The 22,788-nt window shown below is 41.8% G+C and overlaps 3 protein-coding genes across 4 annotated transcripts in view; 1 reads left to right on the forward strand and 2 right to left on the reverse strand.

The window, feature by feature from the left end:
- Positions 1-5,461, forward strand: part of LOC131890887 (uncharacterized) — a 7,407-nt gene extending 1,946 nt beyond the window's left edge. Inside the window, exons 2-5 of the mRNA XM_059240331.1 lie at positions 2,173-2,280; positions 2,349-2,822; positions 3,296-3,785; positions 4,223-5,461. Of these exons, the coding sequence (XP_059096314.1) occupies positions 2,376-2,822; positions 3,296-3,785; positions 4,223-4,605 (1,320 nt within the window). The 5' untranslated portion in view covers positions 2,173-2,280; positions 2,349-2,375 and the 3' untranslated portion in view covers positions 4,606-5,461. The remainder of the gene's footprint in view (positions 1-2,172; positions 2,281-2,348; positions 2,823-3,295; positions 3,786-4,222) is intronic.
- A 909-nt stretch (positions 5,462-6,370) lies between these two features.
- Positions 6,371-16,361, reverse strand: LOC131890880 (inversin-like). The gene is made up of 11 exons (XM_059240324.1): positions 15,808-16,361; positions 15,388-15,693; positions 14,978-15,254; positions 14,655-14,908; positions 14,393-14,588; positions 13,860-14,164; positions 12,820-13,162; positions 12,474-12,639; positions 9,888-10,091; positions 9,079-9,250; positions 6,371-8,259 (listed from the first exon to the last, which is right to left on the reverse strand). The coding sequence occupies exons 1-11, from the start codon at positions 16,252-16,254 to the stop codon at positions 8,041-8,043; spliced, it is 2,889 nt and encodes a 962-aa protein (XP_059096307.1). The 5' UTR covers positions 16,255-16,361; the 3' UTR covers positions 6,371-8,040.
- Positions 16,362-20,381: 4,020 nt separating this feature from the next.
- On the reverse strand, positions 20,382-22,749 carry LOC131890542 (dynein light chain roadblock-type 2-like). Of its 2 annotated transcripts, XM_059239904.1 has the most exons (3): positions 22,438-22,749; positions 21,040-21,317; positions 20,382-20,610 (listed from the first exon to the last, which is right to left on the reverse strand). In XM_059239904.1, the coding sequence occupies exons 2-3, from the start codon at positions 21,229-21,231 to the stop codon at positions 20,425-20,427; spliced, it is 378 nt and encodes a 125-aa protein (XP_059095887.1). In that variant the 5' UTR covers positions 21,232-21,317; positions 22,438-22,749; the 3' UTR covers positions 20,382-20,424. The 2 variants fall into 2 exon arrangements, with proteins under 2 accessions (XP_059095887.1, XP_059095888.1); XM_059239905.1 differs by lacking the exon at positions 22,438-22,749 and having other exon boundaries at positions 21,040-22,376.
- Between the last annotated feature and the right edge of the window lie 39 nt (positions 22,750-22,788).

Raw genomic sequence — 22,788 nt, forward strand, 5'->3', positions numbered from 1 at the left:
GCATCTTTGGGCAAAATTATTTGAGATTTGTCGCCCTTCGTTTAGAACAATTTTGGTCTCTCCGAAGCTTCTCCATTTCCCCATTCAGCCTCCACAATGGATGTAAACAAGCCTTAAAAATGACTTGATAAGGGTTATTTTAGATATTCAGAATCGTGTGCCAAAGCATATTATGTACAAAGCATATATGCATCATGTTTTGAATTGCGCAAGAAATTCTCACTTAAATTAAACTGACTCCTTATGGCCCCCTAATTTCAAAAAGTGCCTCTAGATACGACTGCTTTGTTGGTTTCGTCAACTTTCCGTTTAACTCAATCCTCCGTACGCGATACCTACATGCATATTTTGTATATGTAGTATGTATGTGCCAACCAATATTTTAGAGATTCGAGGCGTAAAGAAACTAAGAAAGGCGAGGAGAAGGTCTAACTCTGGATGCTTTTTGGACTGGGGAAAGTACACCTGAGAGCAAAAAAAGGGAACTGAGGTACCATAAATAAGAATGCAAATGGAGGAAATTCAAATGCTAGTAGTCTCGGCTTGGTCGGAAATTGTGCAAAAGACTGACACCCTTTTTACTCGAAAGCAGCTCTTTTGAATATCAAGGGAATGTATTCCTCAGGCAATGCGCAGATTATACATATTACATGCAAATGTTTTGGAATGTCCTAAATATAACGGATCAAGATTTGCACGCCCTTCAATCCTTATAAAAGCAAACTAAAATAGAAATCCCGTGCTGATGAAGTTAGCGTGACTCAAACACGAGCTCGAAATATGAAAACAAAATCGTTGCTTTTGAGCCAAATGCATTTCTTCTTTTTGCTTTAGGCACCACTTGAAATTTCCTCGTGTTTTTGGAACTAACCATGGAGCTGCCTCTCCTTGAAATTCTCCTCTGAGGCTTGGGCTCCTTTAAACTCACGTCTATAGTAACTCTGTCTTTAAGAGTTGGAGAAAATTTTCTAATCTTGGTCAGGTCCATGATCTCTTTCTTCAAATCTGGTCTCAAATTGATATTTCCCGACCCAAAGGCTTTTAGGTCTATGATTGACGATAGCAACTGGTTATTGTTGAATTGTTCTCGTTTCCTCACCGGAAGGATGTGAGCCCATTGTGGCGATAAATCAATTTGGGCGCAATAGATGCACCGGGTTGCGAAGGCTGGGCCCAAAACCAACAACTGGGCTCAAGAAAGGTCAAGACATCAGTCCTCGAAAGGAAAACTATTTGAAACCTGTGTTTTGCGCTGGCTTCACGCCCAAACTGGTTAGGTATACTTTGTAACTGTCACTTGCCATTGTGGGCGAGTCTGAGAGAAAGTATTTTTAGCTCGATTTGTGTAAGTTGGCCAAGGGCATAGTGAGAACTGGACTCGGGTGTGGTCAGACCAAGGAACCAAATTCAATGAGCCCAGAATAACCTGATCGTTTCTTTTTGATTACTAGTTCTCTCAAGGTCAAACAGTCAGTTGTTGATATGAAAATCGCCATCAATATGGCAACACGCAAGTTAAGAATGCACTGGTGGTGGTCTGAGTAGTAGGAAACTAACTGCATTGCGAACTTGGTCAAGGGCCAATTGGCCTTCGACGAACGATTGACTTGGACTTTGAGACCGTGTTATTGTGATTGAGGCCCGGATCTCAATATTGGAACACGGTTTGGTTTCGGACTCACTTCAAAAGCTCGAGTTCCGATTTCAGAACATAAATATTTGTCATTGCTATCAACTATCGCGTCACCATATTGCTTTTCTATGCTATCCTTGGATTTGGAACGAGAGTACTCATGGGCGACTAATGAGGCTTGCTGCACGCATACATAAAATACATGTACACTAGTAGTATGTGCACTGCACTAAATGTACGTATATGCTGTATGCAAGTACACCCACAAACACACACATACTCACACATCATGCAGCCTCGCCAAAGAAGTTAGTTCGCTCGTGTTTAATAGCCCAGTTTTGAAAATGAGCTGCAAATGGCATCCCGTTGTCAACTTTCAAGGTCTGCAGATTGGAACTCAAGCCCCAATTATTCAATTTCCAACGAAGAAATGACTTTACCAAAAGTGTCAACTTGTTTTCGATCATCTGTCATAGAGCGAACCTGTGAAAATTGCGCAGTTCCGAACCATAACGATTTGCTCTCTATTTCAATTGAAGGTGAGGACGTCTGTAGACAGGCCACCAGAGCTGAAAATTTGTCTAACTTCAAGACATTATTCAACCAGGGAAGGAGCCCTAGCGGCATCAAATCGCATTCATGACCAAGTAAGGTTCCTCGATTAGCCGATAATACCGATAGGCGATTGATCACGCAATCCATTCTGCGATCCCAGCCTGGATTTGGCTTCTACGTGAAAAACATGAGCTCATCGCAAGTTCCATTGCTCCACAAGCAAAACCAACATCCTCCCATTTCTGATACTGGATCAGTCCACCTTCAACAACAGCCACATCAGCATCACCAACAAAGACGCACCTCCATGGCCAATCTCCGTCGGCATCGAAGTACAAAACGATACGCTTCACGGAGGCTCTCTCGACGAAGGCCGTCCAGTCGGAGGACCTCCCGTCTGCCCAGTGATGACTTGGAGGAGTTGGCCTTGATGCAACAAGCCAGTTCCGGGCAGGATGGAACGTTTGATTGCATTCACATATTTCCAATACGACCCCATGGGCTGTTCGTGGCCGCCATGGGAGTGATATTGAGCATCGTGGGATTAGTGGCCACATCCACGTTGTTATTGAGAAATGCAGTCCTCGTGGAACTGGGCTCGTTACCCCCTGGATGCACAGGCTTCGTTCAAAACGTAAGTCAAACAGGCTCTTTTATCCCTTGCTCTTCTCTGTTCAGCAGGAGTAGCATTAGTAGTAGCGGGGGGTTTAAGTGACTCATGGCGTCACTTCTGATATCATATGAAAATAAGCGAAAGAGATGGTTCTCTACAAACCCGACATGCAATGTTGATTTTGTCTAAAGCAGGAACGGACCGCTACGCCTCCAATTTAAAAAGTTTATTTATGGTGCCCCAAGAGAACAAAAATTTACCCTATCCGTCCAGCTTGGTGTCTGTTAGTCTAGAACAAAGGCTTGGCGTTCATGTCCTCATTTGTTGACATGTTTGTCCTGAGACAACATGCCTGTGACGGTTTTGGGGGCACCTACCACAGGATAGTGCGTAGATTTGTTCAACAAGCATTTACACACACCAAGGCTAATTAGTTTAGCCATGTGCCGTTGGACGTACGTTGGGACACATTCGAAAACTGGTTATCATTCCAGATTACCGCTAATGCATCTGGGTCGAGCTTGACCTTCCCGGCGAATGCCTCCAGCATCTACGTCCATGCTCTTCGCAATCGGGGTGACCGAGGCGAGCGTCCAAGCCTTCTACACAAACCATATCCAGCCCCTCGACTGAGTGTGCAAACCAGTATTCAAGACACAATCGTCAAAGTGGCCCGGTCTGAACCCCCACAAGATACCAATTGCTCAGCGTACGCCACGTTTATCTATTTATTGGGGCATGGCCTTCAAGGCTCGAGCCGCTTTGATTCCAATTTGGGACCGGTCTCGACCTACTTTTTTGTCAATAGCCAGATGCTTTGGTGCGGCTTTGTGGTGTCAATAGTCTTTCTGTGGAGCTCAATCAGTCTTTGGAGCGGTATCTGGCATTTTCGAAGGCGCAGTCTCGTTCCCTGGCTTCTCGTGTCAGGCATCACGATCTTGTTCCTTATCATGTCAACTGTGTGGTTCCTAATATGCAATCGAGGTGAGCATGAGAAGGCCGAGCATGGGAAGACATCATTGTTTTCTTTTGGCTTATCCAGCCATGTATTGTAATTTTCTACCACTGTAGCACAGAGTAGCTGCCAGTTGCACATCCCTCGAAAGCAAGTTTTTTACGATTCTTCAGCGTACATTCCGTAAACCTAATACGAGTAGCATGGTTAATGTACATTGATGTACAGTTGGACTATATACAGTATTTGTCGGTCTCAAACATGTCATTACTTGGTATCCGCATTGTAACAAGAGGTGACAATATTGTACGTTAAACTTCGTGAGCAGGTGCAGCCAAAATCTTCTGAACTAGTGCCTTGTAATTAAATAGAGTTATATTACAAGGCACTAATCTGAACAACATTTGATTTACCCTCTGAGCTGGAAGGAAATGTGACTTTAAATTGTGAGCTCTCTCCCTTCTAGGGTGGTTCAAGTTACTCAGTCTGGTGCCAGCCGGACTAGGTTTACTGTTCCTTTATTGGTGGCTCTTGATCAATGATCTCCTCGAAGAAATCCACGAAGACAAGAAGGCCGAAGCAGCCGTCATAGCAGACGGCTTGGTGCTCACCACGAGCGCTGCAGCTGCCCTCATTCCCAATGCCGCCGTGTCATCCGTCCACCAATACGACCCGCAAGAAACTATTCAAACCAATGGCCATGTTAATGAAGGGGTTGTCCAATTAACGGAAGGCACGCCCCATCTCCTGCCTGGCGCCAACGGACATGCCGGATCTCGGGACAGGACCAGTCTACCGACGGTGGACGAGATCAGCCCTCAACATAAGAGGGAACTGACGCTGGTTTGAAGGATTCCCTAGACAGTTCCTCCTGAGTTTGATCCAATACATGCTGTAAGCTATGCCAAGAAGAAAGAGACGACGCAACTAAACTCAATCACGTTCCATTCTTCAAGAAAAAGGGATATATGATTTGGAGTTGGTAGAAATAAGAATCGAGGGCGCTGCAATACAAAAACGTGCCTCACCTTCTCGATGCATTGAAAACTTTTTAAGGGCACGGAATTGCACAGCCCAGCTTTAAACTGATACGGCAGTATCTCCACCTAGAGCATCAAGTTGCACAATCTCACAATATCGATTTCAGACCCGAAATAAAAGTTCACAACCAGGTTCACGAAGAATACCAAGCAAATGAAACGAAGGTCTTGTCCTTCGAATTCGGTGCGTAGTCATCAATTTTCTCCTTGTAATAAAAATAAAAAGATGAATTGAATATTTGCATGACTAATGACGTTATAACATCAAGGGGATAAGTCAAAATGAAAACTACGCTCTTGCCATGTCGAGGGTGAGAAATGTCATTCATGGAAAAAGGTCTATGAATAAAATCAATTTTACGTTCTTCGTATCTGCCGCATTTTACTTGTCGGCAGTGTTTTTGTTTTACAATCTTGTCAATTTGTTTACAATCATTAGGAATGTGTGTAAGTGAAATTGGCTAATATCAAAAATTAATTGATCGCTGTATGTCCGGAGGGGCTCACCCTACACCTCAAAGAACTAAGCATACGACTGGTGAAAATATATTCATTATGCAAAATCATACCAGTAAGTGTTAAATCATATTTTTATGTGCACGGTGGTACCTAGAACACTTGAAAAAAGAGCTTGCTCAAATGCCAACACATTTAGTCGTGGTTTTGTTGTTAAAACAACTCGCTAAGAAAACGTCATTAAATGGAGTTTTGATTAGTATCTTCATTTTTTTTACTTTTTGCCGCACTCGAGTCCGGAAGAGGACTCAAGTCCTTTACCAGAGTCAGGTCAAGCAAAAATCTTTGTCTTGCGAAATTCCAAGAAAGAATGAATAATTTTTTTTTTGACGAGTCCGGACTCGAGTCCTCTCTAAAAGACTTCAGTCCGGCCAATTTCTTCAAAATCGAGCAAAAGACTCGAGTGCACTCGGACTCGAGTTCGGACTCGCCCCAGCACTAGACATTAACCTTCAAATGTCGGATTTTGGATCAAATTTGACCACAAAACGCTCCGGTTATTAATACCTTGTAGAATTTGCCAAAAATATAAAATGTCCCCAAAATAGAAAAAAATCACTTTCTTTGAGTAAGCCCAAAAATCTTTATATAGTTCATAATATCAGTTAAAACGTGCTTAAATATATGTTTTTACAACTATTATTAATTTTGATCTTGAAATTTAAGTTTTTTTTTTACATTTGAAGAAAAACATTCAATAATCATTGCGAAAAGTGACAAATTTGAAAAGTAAACTGTTATATGTTTCGTTGTTAAATTTAAAAGACATGACTGAACAGTGAAGCTTTTCATGTTATAGAAAAACTGATCGGCAATTTTGCATCCTGAACAAATTTTGAAAGTCACCACTTACTTATTTTGAAGTTTTAAAGAAATATTTACAAAACTGAAAGAATGTCATTACTTTTCATGTCATCGAAGAAATACATCATTTGTCTTGGCAATTACTTGAAGTACTGTAAGGTCATTTTTTGATCTATTTTAGTTATAACTAAGCATGTGCAAAATAGATATTGAGGAAACTTTATGTGGGTGCATAACTAAGAATATTAAAAATATTGTTTGACTAGGTTTTGGACAATGATACCTCATAATGCATTTCATATACTCATATGAGATACTTTCAAAAATGCATTTTTACAAAAGTTGTTCCTTATGGTTTTTTTACAAAGAAAACCGCAACAAGAAGTCTTGGTATTTGGGCAAACACTTATTCTGCAATCGTAACCACAAAATAACCACAAAAGTCAAATGTCTGCCTTTCAATGAGTCTGACACCGACACATTCACAGTTAATACAGGTAACACTAGACTGATATGATCTACAACGGCAAGAAAAATGTCCAAAATCCTTGTAATTTGTCTGATTTTACGATTACCATAAATCTCACTCCAACCACCGTTTCAACTAACCACTCACTATGTACTACAAATACATGCACGCATTCAAGTGTTGCGAAGGCCAGGATCTAGGAGTTCTCACAGAACATCGAACCAACTTGGAGACGCAACTCCCAAATCAGGAGTTGCTTTTTTGGCATTCGTTACACTGACTGAGCACTTCCATTTGGAATCGAGTGTACCGATGTTTTCTGGCTCTTGAAACAAGCAGTCCTTGTTAGGTTCAAGGTTAAATTCGATTTCACGGCCTTCTGACGGATTTGCTTCTTGCAAGGAATTTGGGAGTCTTCTGTATACAGAGCACATGCAATTTGTACAATATATACTACAAGGCAATCTCAACCAGTGTCCATCTATATTAAACAAAACATGCCTTGAAATCAGTGAGCTGCTAGCTCGGTTTTTTAAATCAAAAGTACGACTTGAAGAAAAGTGATTGGGAAACATTATAACTAGCTTTTTTACAAGGTTTATTTGTTAAGAAATTATAATCGTCGCCTCGTCGCTTACCCCCGGGTTACGCATGTTGTGCTTCAAAAACTTCATCTCTATTCTTTGAGCATTTTCCTATGTTTTATCATTCATTGCAAATCCTACTTTTAACACAATGTATAAAAAAGAGGCAGAGACAGAGTTTGGGTAGCGAAGAAAAAATCAAGGCTGAGCAAAAAAAATATCAATATGATGAGACAAGCGATGGTCTGTCCTCACTATTGGCACGAAATAAGATGTTTTACTGCAAAGGCTAGTACTTCGAGGTGTGTGTGGTTCTATTCCACCCGTGGAATGTAAAACTTCCAAAATGTACATATAGTTGCTGACTTAAATATCCAACTCTTGTTCGCTTTCATGTGTCTATACGCGTTTTCTTTAACTGTCAGGGACATGGGGACGTTTAGGCAAGCTCTGGCAGGTACCTTTGTTTGCTGGTACCAGTGGCAGTGATGCATGTTTGGGGCTTCAAACACGTTTTTGAGAAGCTGATCCTTCTTTCACATTGCTATATGAGGAAAGGTCAGCTTCGTTAAAACCAGTTTGAAACGCCAATTTTGCATCACTGGCATTGGCAGGCAAGTTTGTTTGCTGGTACCAGCGCTTGCCTAAATGTCCGAATACAACAGACATTAATGGCACATGCTGCAATTGACCAGGGTTGACGCAATCGGTTTTTGTACCACAGAAGTTCCTCGCCAAACTTTGAAAGCATCGGAAATTGAACGCAATAGCGGGTCTCTTTTTGTAATTGCTAGCAACCATGGCGATGATTTAGTTCTAAATCCAAGACACAAATGTTACAGTACAAACGACTGGTTCCATTTGGCTGATCTCAAGGCATGTTGTACGAGTATTTCTGATCTTTTTTGGGCACGCTCATTGCATCCATGGAGTGACTTCGGGTTGTTTGTAGATCAATTTTCTTCCCCGTAACGGCTGAAAGTGACAAACCGCGCAAATGATGTTCCACATGAGTCCCAGTTCTAGTCACAGCCCCTCCAGCACGAGGCGAGCCGGAAGAATTTGATCCACTATTCGACTTGGAACGAGCCTGGAACAAGAACCAACACATGGGAAACAAACTCCCAACTTTTTTGAGCTTGAAAGAGAAACCGAAAAAAGAGTGAGTGTCCATCCACTATGTTTGAGAAACAAGGTGGGACACTCTCTACGGGGCCCCCATCATTTGATCCCACAGTTGGTGGAATTCACTCTCAAAGCCCCAATCCTGATTGAGTGTTGGGGAATATCACGAGGTTGGGGATAGAGCTCTGAGAATCAAGAACGAATTTCGAAGTTCTCGGTTTCGGGGCGCAATGTGGCGTTAACTTGGTTGAAAAAAACCCTAGGGCCTTTCCTATTTCATTTTCCATGCTGGATTCAGAGGAGGCAATTCCTCTATGTCTTACCAATGACTTCTATTTCTGACGTCATTTACTTCTAGCCGTTCCACATCACAGTATTTCTCGAGCTCAATTCCAGCTCAAAATGACAAGCTCTATTCTCCTGCTCTTATTCCCAACTGAGCAAGAGGACGAGCAAAGCTCCATTAGTTCATGAATAAAGACGTCAAATCGCCATACTGAGATTTCAGCAACACTGATCAATCATTTGATAAGAGATTTTCAAGCTTGAAAGGTTCTTGACTTGGGCCTATCGTGCCAAAAGTCCATTTTGCTGGCCCAACTTGGAACCACCACTTCCCTCATCTATCAGAGCAGTCGAGCGAGAAAGAAATTGCCATAAAATATTTCGAGTGGTCTAGACCCCAGCTGAAGAAGTTGGAATTTTCCGAGATGGCGACAGGTCACGAAAAATCATAACAAGATGGTCTATGTACATACAATGGTGCTATCCTAATCATTATCACCTTTTTGGTGTCGTCCTCTGAACAAGCCGTTGTGGGCACAGTTGTGGGCATTAAAGGTAGATCTTGGCCTTGAGGCACTCGCCTGACATACGCTGACTTGCCTGTCACTTCAACCACGTGGCTCAAGAATGTGCCTCCAATATCAAGAAGCTTCGAGTCTTGTTCTGACATCCTAGGAAGAAGAAAAAAATACCGCAAACTTTCTTTCGAGCAACTCGTAAATTCTTACCTGAGGACTAGAAACTATTTAGCAAAACAGCAATATGTTCGAGAAGAATAACTTGAACCAATAGGAACCAATTTCATTCAATTGAACTCATTGCAATCGTAAGGCATCAAGCGACAACACTTTTTGACAAGTTTTGTGCTGTTGTATCAGTTTCTTTTGTATGAATTACGTATACTAACGGTAAAGACATGTGAAACTGTGATTAAAGGGAACATCAAACAGCTCAAGCATCGATTTACGGCATCCAATTATTTTTTTTTAATTACGTGAGTCGGTTCCGAGTGTCACATGTAGTAGCAATCCTCTCTGAATTCCCCTTTGGCTGGGAATACTTCTCAAAAAAGGAACGAATTGTAGGTTGCCAAGAAACGAGGCAGCAAAAGTACAATTCAACATTTAACATTAGTTGAAGAGCTACTACCTTCCATCGCACTGCACCAGAATTACTCGGTCCGGCTAAATGGCATTCATGAATGTAAATGCAAGTTCTTTAAGAAAACCATGTGCATAATCTTAGTGATTCTACCCCAACCAAAGGTTGCCACATCGTTACCATTTCGGACAACGTGGAACAACTTACTCATGATTATCATGGTCACCAAGTTTTTCCACGAGATTTTGATTTTGATTAGCTTGGCCACGGCTTAAAACACCCATCGAAGAAGAGGGAAGAGTACAACTCGTTCCAGATGGATCATTATCACCCTTGGGCCTTGAGGTCGAAATGTGGGCTCTTCTGGGCCCACCGCGTCCTCCTCGCTTCTGTGCTCGTAATTGCTCGTGCCTGGAAAGACGGATAAAGACACATTTCTGGGATAATTTCGTTGCTTTATCCGTGTTTCATGCTACCAATATACGCTTGGATCTAATACATAAACGCCTTCTCAACAACTCGTCAACAATATGCATTACAAAATGGTCGTTACCGTCAACGAGGAAAATGTCCTCAAAACATTGGTTAGCATATTGTTATGACGCAAATTGATTCCAATACGTATATCTTGAAGCAAGACGATTGTATAAATCAAAGAATGATGTGGGGTATCGATAATCCACAATAATGTAGGTAGGACTGAGGACAGTCCAAGCTTCAATAATGCCAATATATACTTTATTTGATGGGCAGAAAAGAAAGTAAGACCTCTCTCTTGGCCATGAAAGTACGTTTCAGTGAAACAATCAGATTATTTAGCCAATGCATGGAGATTTTGAAACCCAGACGAGCCAAGCTCGTATCTGTCGCGGCCGAGTTATCATCCTTTGCCGAGGGCAAAAGTGGCAAATGTTTAGACACGGACAGCCATGAATAAATAAATACTTGAAGAATCCTCGAACGCTTGTCTTGGCTTAGGCGCGTGTGTTTGGCCTGTTGGCGATGCATTTCATTTAAGGTACAAGCAGATTTGGCCCAGTGTATACGTGCACGCATGATGCGTGCATGCACGTGGGTGCTCTCATATTTCTTAAGGAACCACAACGGTTGTTCCGACCTTGATAATACGAACTGAACATTTTGGGGACAGCCGTAGGTACTCTAAAGGTGCAACGTTCACAAGAGTTTGTAAGTCATGTTCACTTCCAACCGTCCTTACACGTCTAAGTCGTATCACTGTTGGGTAAACTATTCTGTCCAAGTTCTTGAGCCTCACATCAAGGGAAGTTGGGGAACAATTGAACGTCTACTCGGGCTGATTGGATATAAAAATGTCAGAGCTCTATTTACCTGACTTTTCAATAGTTATGCTCCTTTTCTCCTCTAATGTACGTATATTTATTCATGAACTACTTCAATGTGGACATGGAACAACTCTAAGGCTGATCATTTACATTCAAATCAACGTAAAGCGTTCTTAACGGAATAAGAAGTAACTCACGTGGCTATGTTTTTGTAAATCAACTATCTGCTTGAATACATGACTATGAAAAGCTCAATGGCCAAAGCATGATTATTTTAAGAATGATTTGAATCAACGCTCATCTGATAATTTCTTTCGCAACACACAAGAGGGTTTGCTCGTTTTACGTTTCATGCTGTTGGGCGCTATAATTAGTTTGAGAGGGCATAACTTTTGACCCACTTGGTCGATAAAATTGTGATGAAGCAATGAAGTATTTTCATATATCAAAGGAGATAATTCTTGTGCTTAGCATGTTTCTCCAAACTCCAGATGGCCTTGAATTCATCAGAAACCACACAATGTGGACTCATAGTAAGAAAACCCACGGCAACTGGTATCCTCGAGTGTTTTCTTTTATGAAAACTGGTTTTCGTGTGTACAATGTTGATTTTCATAAACCCAAAGTAAACTAATTGCCCTTGTTGGAAATCTTTTTACATGGTTTTCTGATCACGAGTGACTGGCAAGTAAATTTCTGAGTCAAAATTATTCCTTGACAACCCTTTAAAACGAAACGAAACTGCGTATTCAATTGTTCTCATTCTCATTGCTTTAAGTATATTTTCAAGCTCGGATTTCAAAAAATCGCCCTAAAATTGTCCTTTTGGAAAAGTGCTCGCCAATATCTTCCACAGCGTTAGCATGAACAATCTAACTCGTGAAAGACTGCTTGGCCATATCAACTTTCTTCAAGCCTAGTTTGCAAAAGCTTCATGCAATAAAGCAACAGCTATTGAACAAATAGCTATTTCTTGGACATAGTTAAAAGTTCATTGACAAGTTAGAATTAGAAGGTCGAAGTTGGAAAAGTCAGCAGAAGATTTTTCCATCACCTACGTTGTGACTTTTGAGAATCTATAACAGACATTTGAGTGAAAGGTCAATACGAATATGGAACAACTTTACCTTCAAGACTTTCCAACCACCAACGCCGTTCCTATTTCATATCATCAACATACTTACTGCGTGCTTCCTAGTCTGTTGGCAGAGACAACATTCGTTGAGAAAAATATTCCACCTACGTACTGACGGGAACCCAAGATGTAACCTTTTCGACTCGTGTCAAGACCAATGGTAACTTGGGCTTATTTCAAAGTCGCATTCACCGTTTTGGCCAAAGGTCTTGCTCCCGAAGTGCACACTTCGGTCCATTTCCCTCCCTTCGAACTACGCTATGCAGTACAGTTCTGAATGATGAGACAAGGCTCCACCAAAAGGACTAAAGGAAGAAGGTTCATCAAGACCTACATAGCTGTAGCTTCACTTACTTCAAGAGCAGAGATTTGTGGCTGTTAAAACATTTTCGAATCCTGGCTCCTCGAAAGAAGGCTTGAAGTCGAGTTGCCGCAATATTTTGAATGCGGATCAAAGTGAGACCTTTGTTTGCCAGAAGGCAAGCAATAATCTCTTTGAACTCGCCCATGATGGCGGAATCTGGAAGTTATGAAAGGACGAGTATTTCGTCAATGCAGAAAGTGGAGAAGCACTTACAGTTTTCTCGGCATATTTACGACTCGTGATTAACGCCCAACGTTCTTGGGTATCATGCACGTGTAATTTAAGTTTCTCCCCGTTGGTGTGGCACTTTAGCGTTTGCTCATAATTAGTGCTTACCCAAGGGAGTAAACTGGTCCCACTGACGGCCGGGCAAAAGGCACGATACATTATCCTTATTTCTGCTTATAGTCAAGACTTCATCATGCGAATGTTTTGACGACTTTGATCCGCACGAAGAACACGAGGATCTCCGGGCCACCAAAGTTGGCCTTTGCTCTTGGATTGCGTGTTCATTCCGAGGAATTGCATTTCCATTCTCGACCTCATCACGATGAGCGGCAATATGGTTGGGAAAGGCTCCCGAGGCTAGGAGAAGACGGACTGCATCCAAGTGACCTCTGCGGGTTGCCCAATGTAGTGCACACATCCCTTCGTTGTCTCGCAAATTTACATCAGCCCCCTAAAGTGAAAAGTGCACACCAAGATTACCGAAATGTAGACCCAAATTCCCTTGTCAATGCGCAAGTACACGTTTTGTGTTCACTTTTCCTTTCCTAAAATGCATGCAGCCATCCATCCTCAGTACATCGAAGTTAAAAAAGCAAACAATCCAGATGAGAGCCTAGTGTTTAATTCAAAGTAAATCCTTTTGATTGATTGGTAGATCACAATAAAGTTTCATGGTAATTTGGAATAGGACAACGTCTTTCGAGGACGTTCATCAACGGTGTGTAGGGATTGGAGGCTTTGCCGGGAACAGCAATGGCGTTCCTGGTGATCAATCATTCCAAGTTCGGGGTCGTCATTATTCACCCATCTGGTCACCAACTGGGCTTGCACCTGTCGCACAAAATGGGTCGACCTTTGTATCTCATGGATCTGAGATTCGGAGTGGGAAGAGATGCCCAATTTCTCGAGGAATATGTCCTTGACGATCTGAAGAAGGGAATCCATGGTGGCAAATTCCTGATTCATTGACTAACATTAGTCAACGACATTTGCTTCTCCAAGGTCTCCTTCGTTTTATACTTTTGCCCAAGCCGAACGCACTTCAAGTGCTAATCATGTTACCCAGGTTAATATGTCTCAGGTTTGAGTGGCAGAGTCTCAAATCAAATTTTCTTTCGCTTCTTTCCTTCTCAATCATCTGGACTCACCCTTTTCAATAAAGCTTGCATGCTTTCGATGTATCCGCCGAAGGCGGCCAAAATCAGAGGTGACCGCCCAAATTCGTCTCGCAGGTTGGGCACCAAATCGGACTTAAAATCGAACAAGGCCTCTATGATCGAAGCTTGGCCTGCATGACCCGCCCAATGAAGGGCGTGCCATCCATGGACATCGGTTTGATCAAACGAACAACCACCATGCTCCATCAAGGTTTGAGCTACCCGACAATGCCCAAATTGAGCTGCGATATGAATCGAGCTCTGGCCCAAATAGGTCGTCTCATTCGCGTCAGCTCCTGCAACGGGAAATCAAGTAATGACAAAGGCGAGAGGACGCTCGTTTACAATGCGAACAGAGCCTTTGTTGAAGGGTTTGCTTCCCTAACAAGGAGACGTATCTTTAGTAAGCAGCCTAGCCATCCAATCAAGGCTGCTTCAAAAACCAAGTCTTTGAAAACGAGCTTTTTGACTTCATTATTTTCTCAAAAACTGGTATAAGAACGTTCTCCTTTCAGATGACTTACCCAGTTTTAGAAGATGCTTTACGGTCTCTGGTCGATTTTCAGTGACTGCTATATGCAAGGCACTAAGGCCAAGATTATCTGTGTGTTTCAAGTCAGATCCATGTCGACTCAAAGCTTGAAGGATAGCCAAATCGGAGCCAAGGCCGGCCGCCCACATCAAGGCTGTCCTTCCACTGAAATCGGGATTATCCAAGACCTGAAACAGTGACGAGGTCATGAGCCAATGGAAATGGATTGGAAACTGTCTTGCTTTTAGTCTTACCTCAGGTCTCCTCATGAGGGTTTCAACCGCATTAATATGCCCCGCAGACACTGCGTAGTGTAATGGCGTGGCTCCATGAGCATCTTGGCTTCGAAACAGGGCCTGCTGGTCCAAAAGGGCCGTTATCACGTGATGTTTGCCCAATATGGCAGCCCAATGCAATGGGGAGCGACAATTGTTATCCAGGGCATTGATCTGGGTGCGATCATTTTCCAGTAGAGCCTGCACCACCTCCTCGCCACTGTCAGCAATGGCTGAAAATTGATTCAAACCTTCGTTCACACCAAGTCATGGGGCTTGAAAGTCTTGAAAGAGATTCGTACCTAAATGAAGGGCCATACGTCCCTCGTAATCTTGCCAATTCAGAACCTGCGTGGACGACTCGAGGAGCAATTGGATGCATTTTTCAGGGTCAAATTCCTTGTTAGCGAGGTTTTTGGGTAATAAGGCCAATCCTCCACTCGAGGCTGCCCAATGAAAGGGTGTTTTCCCTTCTACATCAATTAAGGTCTGTTGGGCACCCGCTTTGAGTAAGAGTCGAACACACTCATAATGACCCAAAGAACAGGCCCAATGTAATGGCGTGCGCTTATTTTTGTCCTAATCAGAAGGAAAACAAAGCATCCAATCACAAGGGGGTTAGTTAATTTTGTTAATGCCTTGGTTAAGGCTCTGTTTTTTTCTAATTTTTCCACTATTTTTTGCAAGACGACTCTCGAATGATTGCTCTTACTTGGACGTCGATCTCACCAGGCCCGATAGTGAAGTGCTTGAAAACAGTTTGAAGACCCTTCTTCAAAGGATGTCGCGTGGCTAAATGCAATATGGTCACGCCTCCTTGATCCACTTCGGACCATCCCACGGTCGTTTTACTCAGAATGGACTTGACGCAACCAAAGTGACCGTGGTGAACCGCCCAATGAAGGGCGGTGCGACCAGACCGGTCCTGTAAATGAGGGTCGGCTCCGTGCTTAAGTAGGACATCCACACACTCGGGGTAATCCCCGAGGACAGCAAACATCAAAGGCGTCCGATCAAACTGTCGAGTGTAATTGAGTCGGCCTTTGAAACTTGATTACAGTGTGTATGACGAGGCGTGGTGGCTTGTGCGTACATGTATTGAGCACTACTCAGTCTGTCTGGCCTTCTTTACCTTGTCTCTTTGATCAATGTCACAAAAGTCGCCCAAAATCAATTTCTGAAGTCGACTTTTATCTCCAGTGATAGCTGTCCCATGCAAAACACCGAATTGAGGGGCAACCGGTTTCATTCCACCCGGATAATCAATGGGGAATGACTCGGCGAGAGCGATCTTCTCCTTCTTCCTTGATATCCCCGTGTTTGAAAACCAGGAGTGGGACTGGAACTGCGTACTCGGAAGGGTGGGAGCCAAGGTCGGTTGAAGGGGGGAAGTGGGCCCTTGGGTTCGAACACTCAGGGACGAGCCAGGGGTAGGCGCCGATTGATCAGATGCATGGTGGATTCCCTCGTGGTTTGGAAACAAACCATCCTCTAGCTCTTGGTTAACTTTTAAGAAATCCATTTGAGACAACGATTTCGCTCTCGGCAATGCGTCTGAATTCATTGGCTTCGTCGACATTTTCGACCTCCTTCAATGCACTTCTAGCATATCACTGGCTTGGACGAAAGTGTTCTAGTCCTTCGGGAGACCGACCTTCAGGGTCAACCAGGCATCAAGTCATCACTTACACTGTAGAGTAGTAGTGGCTCACAGTCTGTGTGTATGTGTGAGTAGTGAAATTGAGCATTGTCTGGGAGAAAGAACGAGAAAGTCCCTGAACACAACGGTGCCCCCGCTCCCTTGGTAACGTGTCATCCAAAGGAGTGACCTCACAATTCAAAGGCTCGATTTATTTTTTGACCATAGCACCCGCTGATGCACTACTACCTGCATTTGGTGGCCTTTTGAATGCGCAGAGGGTGCTTTGAAAAGATGTGGACTTTACAGCATTTAGAAATCCCCAAGGACAAGGAGAAAAATGGTAAAGGTCATGAAGCAAAGTTCATGATTTGATTCACCTGAGTACAAAAGTTTGATAATTCCAGGGAATACTTTTCTTTGCAATTGTAATGCTAAAGAGCAAATATAATAATTTTCGATCGATTCTTCCTCCAACCGGTCAGTAATTGAGTTCTATTTCATGGCAGAATAAACCAATTGATCGATATGAGTGGCACGTTCCATCAAAAGGAAATGGAATATCTCTAGGGGAGATAGATTGTCGCCTCTTCCTGATTCACCTTAGCCCTGTTCAAACGCCTTTTTGGGGGGTTGAAAACCACTGGTAAAAATTGCACCCAAAAGATCAATTTTAGGCTGAACTAACCTCTCCAGGATTTTTTCTGGTTCAGGTTTTCAGATAATAATTTCGATCTCAGAAGGTGATGCAGGGGTGTTTGTCATAAGGATTACAGTGATTGTTGTTCCCATGAGCAAAATGAGAACATCATTTTTTCGACTCTTTAAATGATACTGGGAATGTGATCCCAAAGATACACAATATGACATTTTCATTATCTAGTATGGCTTTGAACGATGAAAACAAAGATATATCGAATTGAATATTAATAAAAGAATGCAAAAAACATACATCAACATGTCTCCCTAATCGAGGTTGCGAGGCTAAATGACGAAAGTATCGCTCTTTCCTGAAAATAATTTTATAAACGGCTGCGATTACTACCATACGTTAGCGACTACAAGTGCCTTTTACGTGATCAATTTACTTTCTTATATTCAGTTACTATTGTTTTGCCTGCCTTTCATCAAAGTATAGCATTTCATCGTCCAAGTGTTGAAGCTTTTCATTAAAACCCCTGTCTTGTTTCGTGTACGTAAGTCGCATCCACGGACAGATGTATAAAACGATTCATCTTGGAACTCATTTGCACTTCTATCGGAAAACCACAAAATTTCAAGTTAACTGGATAGCGTTTTGACAGTGGCTCCACATCAAAGAGAGGATCGGTATTTATTGCAAAATGTCTTAGTCATGTGCGGGATTTAACCATTCGTCCTAACCGGATCTCGCAAATATCCTCCTCACGTTGAGCTTATCGGACATGTCGTTGAAGCAAGATGATTAGTACCATTGGCTTTTTCCATTAAAATCTAAGATGCCCGGTTCATTCTCCCAAAAAGACCGAGCCACAGTTGGCCTTTATCCCTTCTGGTCAATCCCTCCGGTTCCATCCAAATGAAATCTTAGAAGGGCATGGAAAAGGCTCGTCTTAGAACTCGAAAATGATTGTTGTAATTCTCATTGTTTATGCAAGGATTCCTGACAATAAGACGTACGTCCCTGCCCTCCATCAACGATTAAAACCAAAAATATTGTCACGTCAAGGCAGTTTTCGGATCTAAATCGACGGTCATGCAAGAGATAAAAAGATACTCACCAGTTCAAAAGTTCATTGTATTTCTAAATCTATGGCTGGCGGCTACGACCACAAAGGGGAGCATGGAATAAGTTAGGTTTTAAACGAGACCTTGGCTGCTCCATGCAAACTGTACTTGACCAGCCCTATATTCAGGGATTTCCAAGAGCAACTATCTCTTTAATGGACGAAATATTTTTTCCAAATAACATCCTAAATCATCATGACAATCAAATCATAATCATTGCACTACATCCGATAGAAACCCATGAATTAATGCAAGTGATTATAAAACGAGAGTAAGCATTTTTTGCCATTCGGTCATTAGGCCCCAAAGTGTCTGGGAAACCGGATCTGAATCTTCTGGTGACTCTTGAAATTTTTGAAACATACTATGAAAGATGATTACGTAGGAGAATAATAAATACTGCATTCAATATTTGGTTCAACTGTGAATATATGGTTACGATTCCAACGCAGAAACAAAAGAGGTCTGTAAGATGCAGTCCTCATCAAGATAATATTCGTTGAAAAACTTATTGTTTCAGCAATGTGACACACTGAAAAATCACCAACTCTTCTGAGAGACATTTCAAAACCTGCAAGGGCAAAAGTACCCAACACTTGTGACATCCAAATAAGAAATAAGAACAGAATCCATGATACGTGATACTTGATGGTGCGTCAAGGCTTTTACGATTCTCAATTCCTATCAAATTGTACTAAGAAAAATATCATGTTAACTATTATTGGTAAATAATCTTAAAAAACTGAAAGGTTGCTAAACTTATTATTCTTCTTACCTCAAGAATAAACAACTCTTTAAGTACCTCATATTTGTACTGCAATTGTCCAAAAATAGCCAAGAATAGTTTCATTGTTAAGCACACTTTTAAAAGATCGTTGATTTTGCGTCAAGGAAGGGATGATCCATTACTATTAATTCGAATGAAGCAATTTCGCATTCATGTTCATCAATGGTTATCAAGCACGATTCTAGAAATGCTTCCATATACGCACTGTGTAATCATAATCCACCTTAAAAGAATTACTAATTCTTTTCATAAGGAGACTGTGTTAGTTTTGGTACACAAAATCAAGATTAGAATGCCATTGTCCTTTATTTTGCTCTGAGCTGCTCATGGTTGTTTGTCTGCATCTAGACAAGACAAAAGGTTCTGTTCAACACGCTAAAAGCCTTAGTAGCTCGGTCCATTCTTCGAGTTTTGATCAATAAATATGTATTCAAATATTTCATTTCGCCATGGTTGCCAGGAGTCAGATAATTTGTTTGGTTCAAATAAACGTTTAACGCATTATGACTATTTCTCGGTAAAATAATGTTTTCTGTTATTTCATCGCTAAAATACGGTATGCTAAAATTTGATGATATGTGTTTGGTGTTTTGGTAGAGAGTCTGCCTTTTATTTTGTTACTCTTGGTTTGATCCTTGGCTAGCTTCAAACTTCTTTGGGATATGAAATTACAACATAAGTGGTGTTTTAAGGCTTAAATTTTCAAGCTGTAAAAAAATCTTGAGGCTGAGGATAAGAATGAATCATGGTAGTAATTGGAATATGTATTCATTGGGGCACTCATCATCACATGCCAAACCAAACGGGAGAGCTCCCATATTACTCCTCAACGAATAAATACACAAACAAGCTAAAGTCGGTGATTGTGGCAAAAAAGTAAAAAAATATTCCATGCATTTCAGGGTGGAACAATTCTAAACCCATTTTTTTCATACTTATGAATGATGGAAATTAAAGATGATAGTGATATTATGGTCTTTTCAATGTTTCACTCCTCAGCAATAAAAAGATTGTAACTTATTACATCCTTCCTATAGCAAAACAAAAGAGTATTTTCTGAATTCATTTGTTGCCTTCAGATGAGCAAACTTCTAGCCACAGATTGGTATGATAATGATTCTTTTTAATCGCCATAAACTTGGCGATTTAAAACTAATTATTAGTGACAATAAGATTGTGCCCAGCAAAAGTGTGAAAATACTTTTCAATTGAAATCAATCATGTTACATGGACAGGACCTAACATATGTTAAATCCTGGTACATGGGCATTAAAACTGAAGGACTAGAAGTCTCTACCAAAAGCTAATCAAAATGAAAAAGCCCTGGTTTTTCATTTGGGCTTTTTGTGTATCTGATTTACATTCGTTCGATTACGCATTACCGCTTATCTTTTTAAGAGTAAAGGTATTTGCTTGATTTAAGATTTGTCTCCCATATATAGGGTTATATCATTCATCTCATATGTTTCGATAGCGTGTTTTTTTTCTTTCGAACTCGCTTATCATTTCACGTGGAAATACATTTCATTATTTATTCATTGCCCTTCCACCAAAAGTCATTTCACATTCAATTCCTCGACAATGGGATTTTGGAGGACAATCAGAACGTAGCTGGAATCCGGAGCAATCAGAATTTCGTACTTCTTGCTTTTCACGCGGAAATAGTCGAGATCGTTGGTCGGGTCCAAGGCTCTGATCACAGACTGCGCTTGTTGACACAATTGTGAGATCAAGTCCGCATACTGAAACACACGAAAGAGAGGACATGAGGTGCAGAAAACCTCATTAGCCAGGTGGTCCAAGAGGCCTAAAGGAACAGGATCATGTCGAATTGTACTTTCGAGTCCTTTTTCGAGATTACTCTGGGGAGAATCGTTCTAACTTTAACTGTAGCTTTGGGGGGGGGTTGGGGGGGGAGGGGGAATAACCGACACCTTTGTTAACAATGGAATGCTCGTGATTGAATGAGTGGGTGTGTAGTGGGTGTGTAGTGGGTGGTTGAGTGTGTGAATAGACCATTGGCATTGAAAATAAGCGAAACGTGAAAGAATGCCAGCTCATAGTAGGAGGAGGTAAGCGCTCAAGTTTTGTAATGATATTCATTTTGGGAGAGATGCTAAATGTCAATATAGTCAATAGAATTCGACTTTGTGGTGTTTTAAAACCCTCACCTGAACGGTGAGTGTGCTGTCCAAGGATGATTTCACGGGCATGCCTTCCGAATTGATCACTATCACACCAATCACGTTCTTGGACTCTTGAATCCGTTTGAGTGTCACTTCCATCTCCTCGCTCAAAAGAATCTTCTTGTTCACTTTTGGGGGCCCACTCGATCGAGCTGATGTTTGATCTGACCTTTTCATAGCTCTCTCAGTTTTGGTGGCTATTCATTCAAACTGGGAGCATTCGAATGCTAGTCTGTATGAGTAAGTAGGTGGCTTGATCCAATCTACAAAAAAACCTCTTTGGAATCAAGCTCACACGAGATTTGGAACGCAACTGGCAATCCGAAGGGAAACTTAGGGGGAAATGTCCAAATGACTACTTATTTGCGTCTCACGTGGACACGATTACCAACCAGCCCTTGTGCTCACCCAAGCTCAGAGAATCGAGGGGAGCAACATTTGGAGCACAGAGGTTCGTCCCGCCTTGTTAAGGAAACCCGAGGTTTGCCTGGAATTGGTTTCAAAGGAACAGGATATCCACACTAGGAATTGGGAAGGAAAAGTCTCAAGCATGTCATTACAGGCAAGGGCCACAGAATACGGATTTAAAACCAAGGAACGGCAAAATACGAGCCGGAGATAATTTGTTGTCACTGACACTGCTGTTTGTGGCTAGAGTTCCTGGATGATCACCGCGTATTCGAAAATGGTTTCATGCTCGTGTGAACCCGCAAGAAAGATTTGCCTTTTTTGGAACAGAAATAACATGTAACTGTCAGATCCAGTTTCTGATCAGAATTTTGACGTTCTCTCCATTTCAAAGCAACAGCATCCTTCTCATTAGAAGAGGGAAACATAATCTTCAATACTACTGCAAATGGCTCTCTCGCCTCCCCGAGGTTTAGAGCTATTCCAATGTGGATGGAACAATCCGAGGTCTTGGCCTAGCCTGGTTCAAAATCGACGAGTGAAAGCTAGCCTGAATTAGAATGCCAGTCGCCTGGGAGACGTACTGGACACCAAAGTGTGAATACCACACAAATTTGGTGGTGGAACTGATTTACCATTGATTGAAGTGTCCTTGGTTTCATGAAAACATTATTGTTGGGAAACAACCTAGAAATCACGCACATTGGCTGCTTCCCCGGCAGAAAGTAGCCGATGTCATGTTTGGGCTGTGCCTTCCATAAGCAATGTCCCTTCATACACTCGAGACTCATTAAGGTTAAATTGGTCTTTCTCGAAACATAGGTAAAGCACGCAACAAACTGCGTGGTGACATGACGACCATGATAATGATGATGATGATGATGATTGCTGTTGTAGCAGTTAACCACAATACCAATAGAATATGCATGTTATTTATATTCAAAGTGTTGTACTTCAAAGCGAATCATCTCTTACCAAGGTGTTTAAAGTGTCGTAAATGTGCACGATAATGGTTGTACCACCTCACTTTACTTGTATGTTAAGTAAACTTACTCCAACTCTTTAGGTTTGTTCCACTCAAACCAAACATTGGTCTGGTATTGAAGTCTTTGACCAATTCGAGTAGGTCCATGAGCATAAAAGTAACCATACATGGGCATGGAAATTGCATTTCAAAAGTTTCTTGGCCAAAAGGGTGGGGACAAAATTTCTTCATTTTTTGAGTTAGTGCAACCCCTGGCCACCAGGCCATTTTCCATTTTGTCTGACATAGATCCAAAACTTAATTAGTCACACACAATGCCGAAAAAAATATCGACACATATG

The sequence above is a fragment of the Tigriopus californicus genome, chromosome 11, assembly GCF_007210705.1.
Source record: "Tigriopus californicus strain San Diego chromosome 11, Tcal_SD_v2.1, whole genome shotgun sequence".
NCBI lineage: Eukaryota > Metazoa > Arthropoda > Copepoda > Harpacticoida > Harpacticidae > Tigriopus > Tigriopus californicus.

Bases quoted from the DNA above. Each gene is read 5' to 3' on its own strand.
- LOC131890880 (XM_059240324.1), bottom strand. From the start codon at position 16,254: ATGTCGACGAAGCCAATGAATTCAGACGCATTGCCGAGAGCGAAATCG. The intron at 14,909-14,977 runs GTACGAATCTCT...ATCAATTTTCAG, and splicing joins ACGTATGGCCCTTCATTTAG to CCATTGCTGACAGTGGCGAG. The intron at 8,260-9,078 runs GTGATAATGATT...TTCTTGTTCCAG, and splicing joins CAGAGGACGACACCAAAAAG to GCTCGTTCCAAGTCGAATAG.
- LOC131890542 (XM_059239904.1), bottom strand. From the start codon at position 21,231: ATGAAAAGGTCAGATCAAACATCAGCTCGATCGAGTGGGCCCCCAAAA. The intron at 20,611-21,039 runs GTGAGGGTTTTA...CGTGTGTTTCAG, and splicing joins ACAGCACACTCACCGTTCAG to TATGCGGACTTGATCTCACA.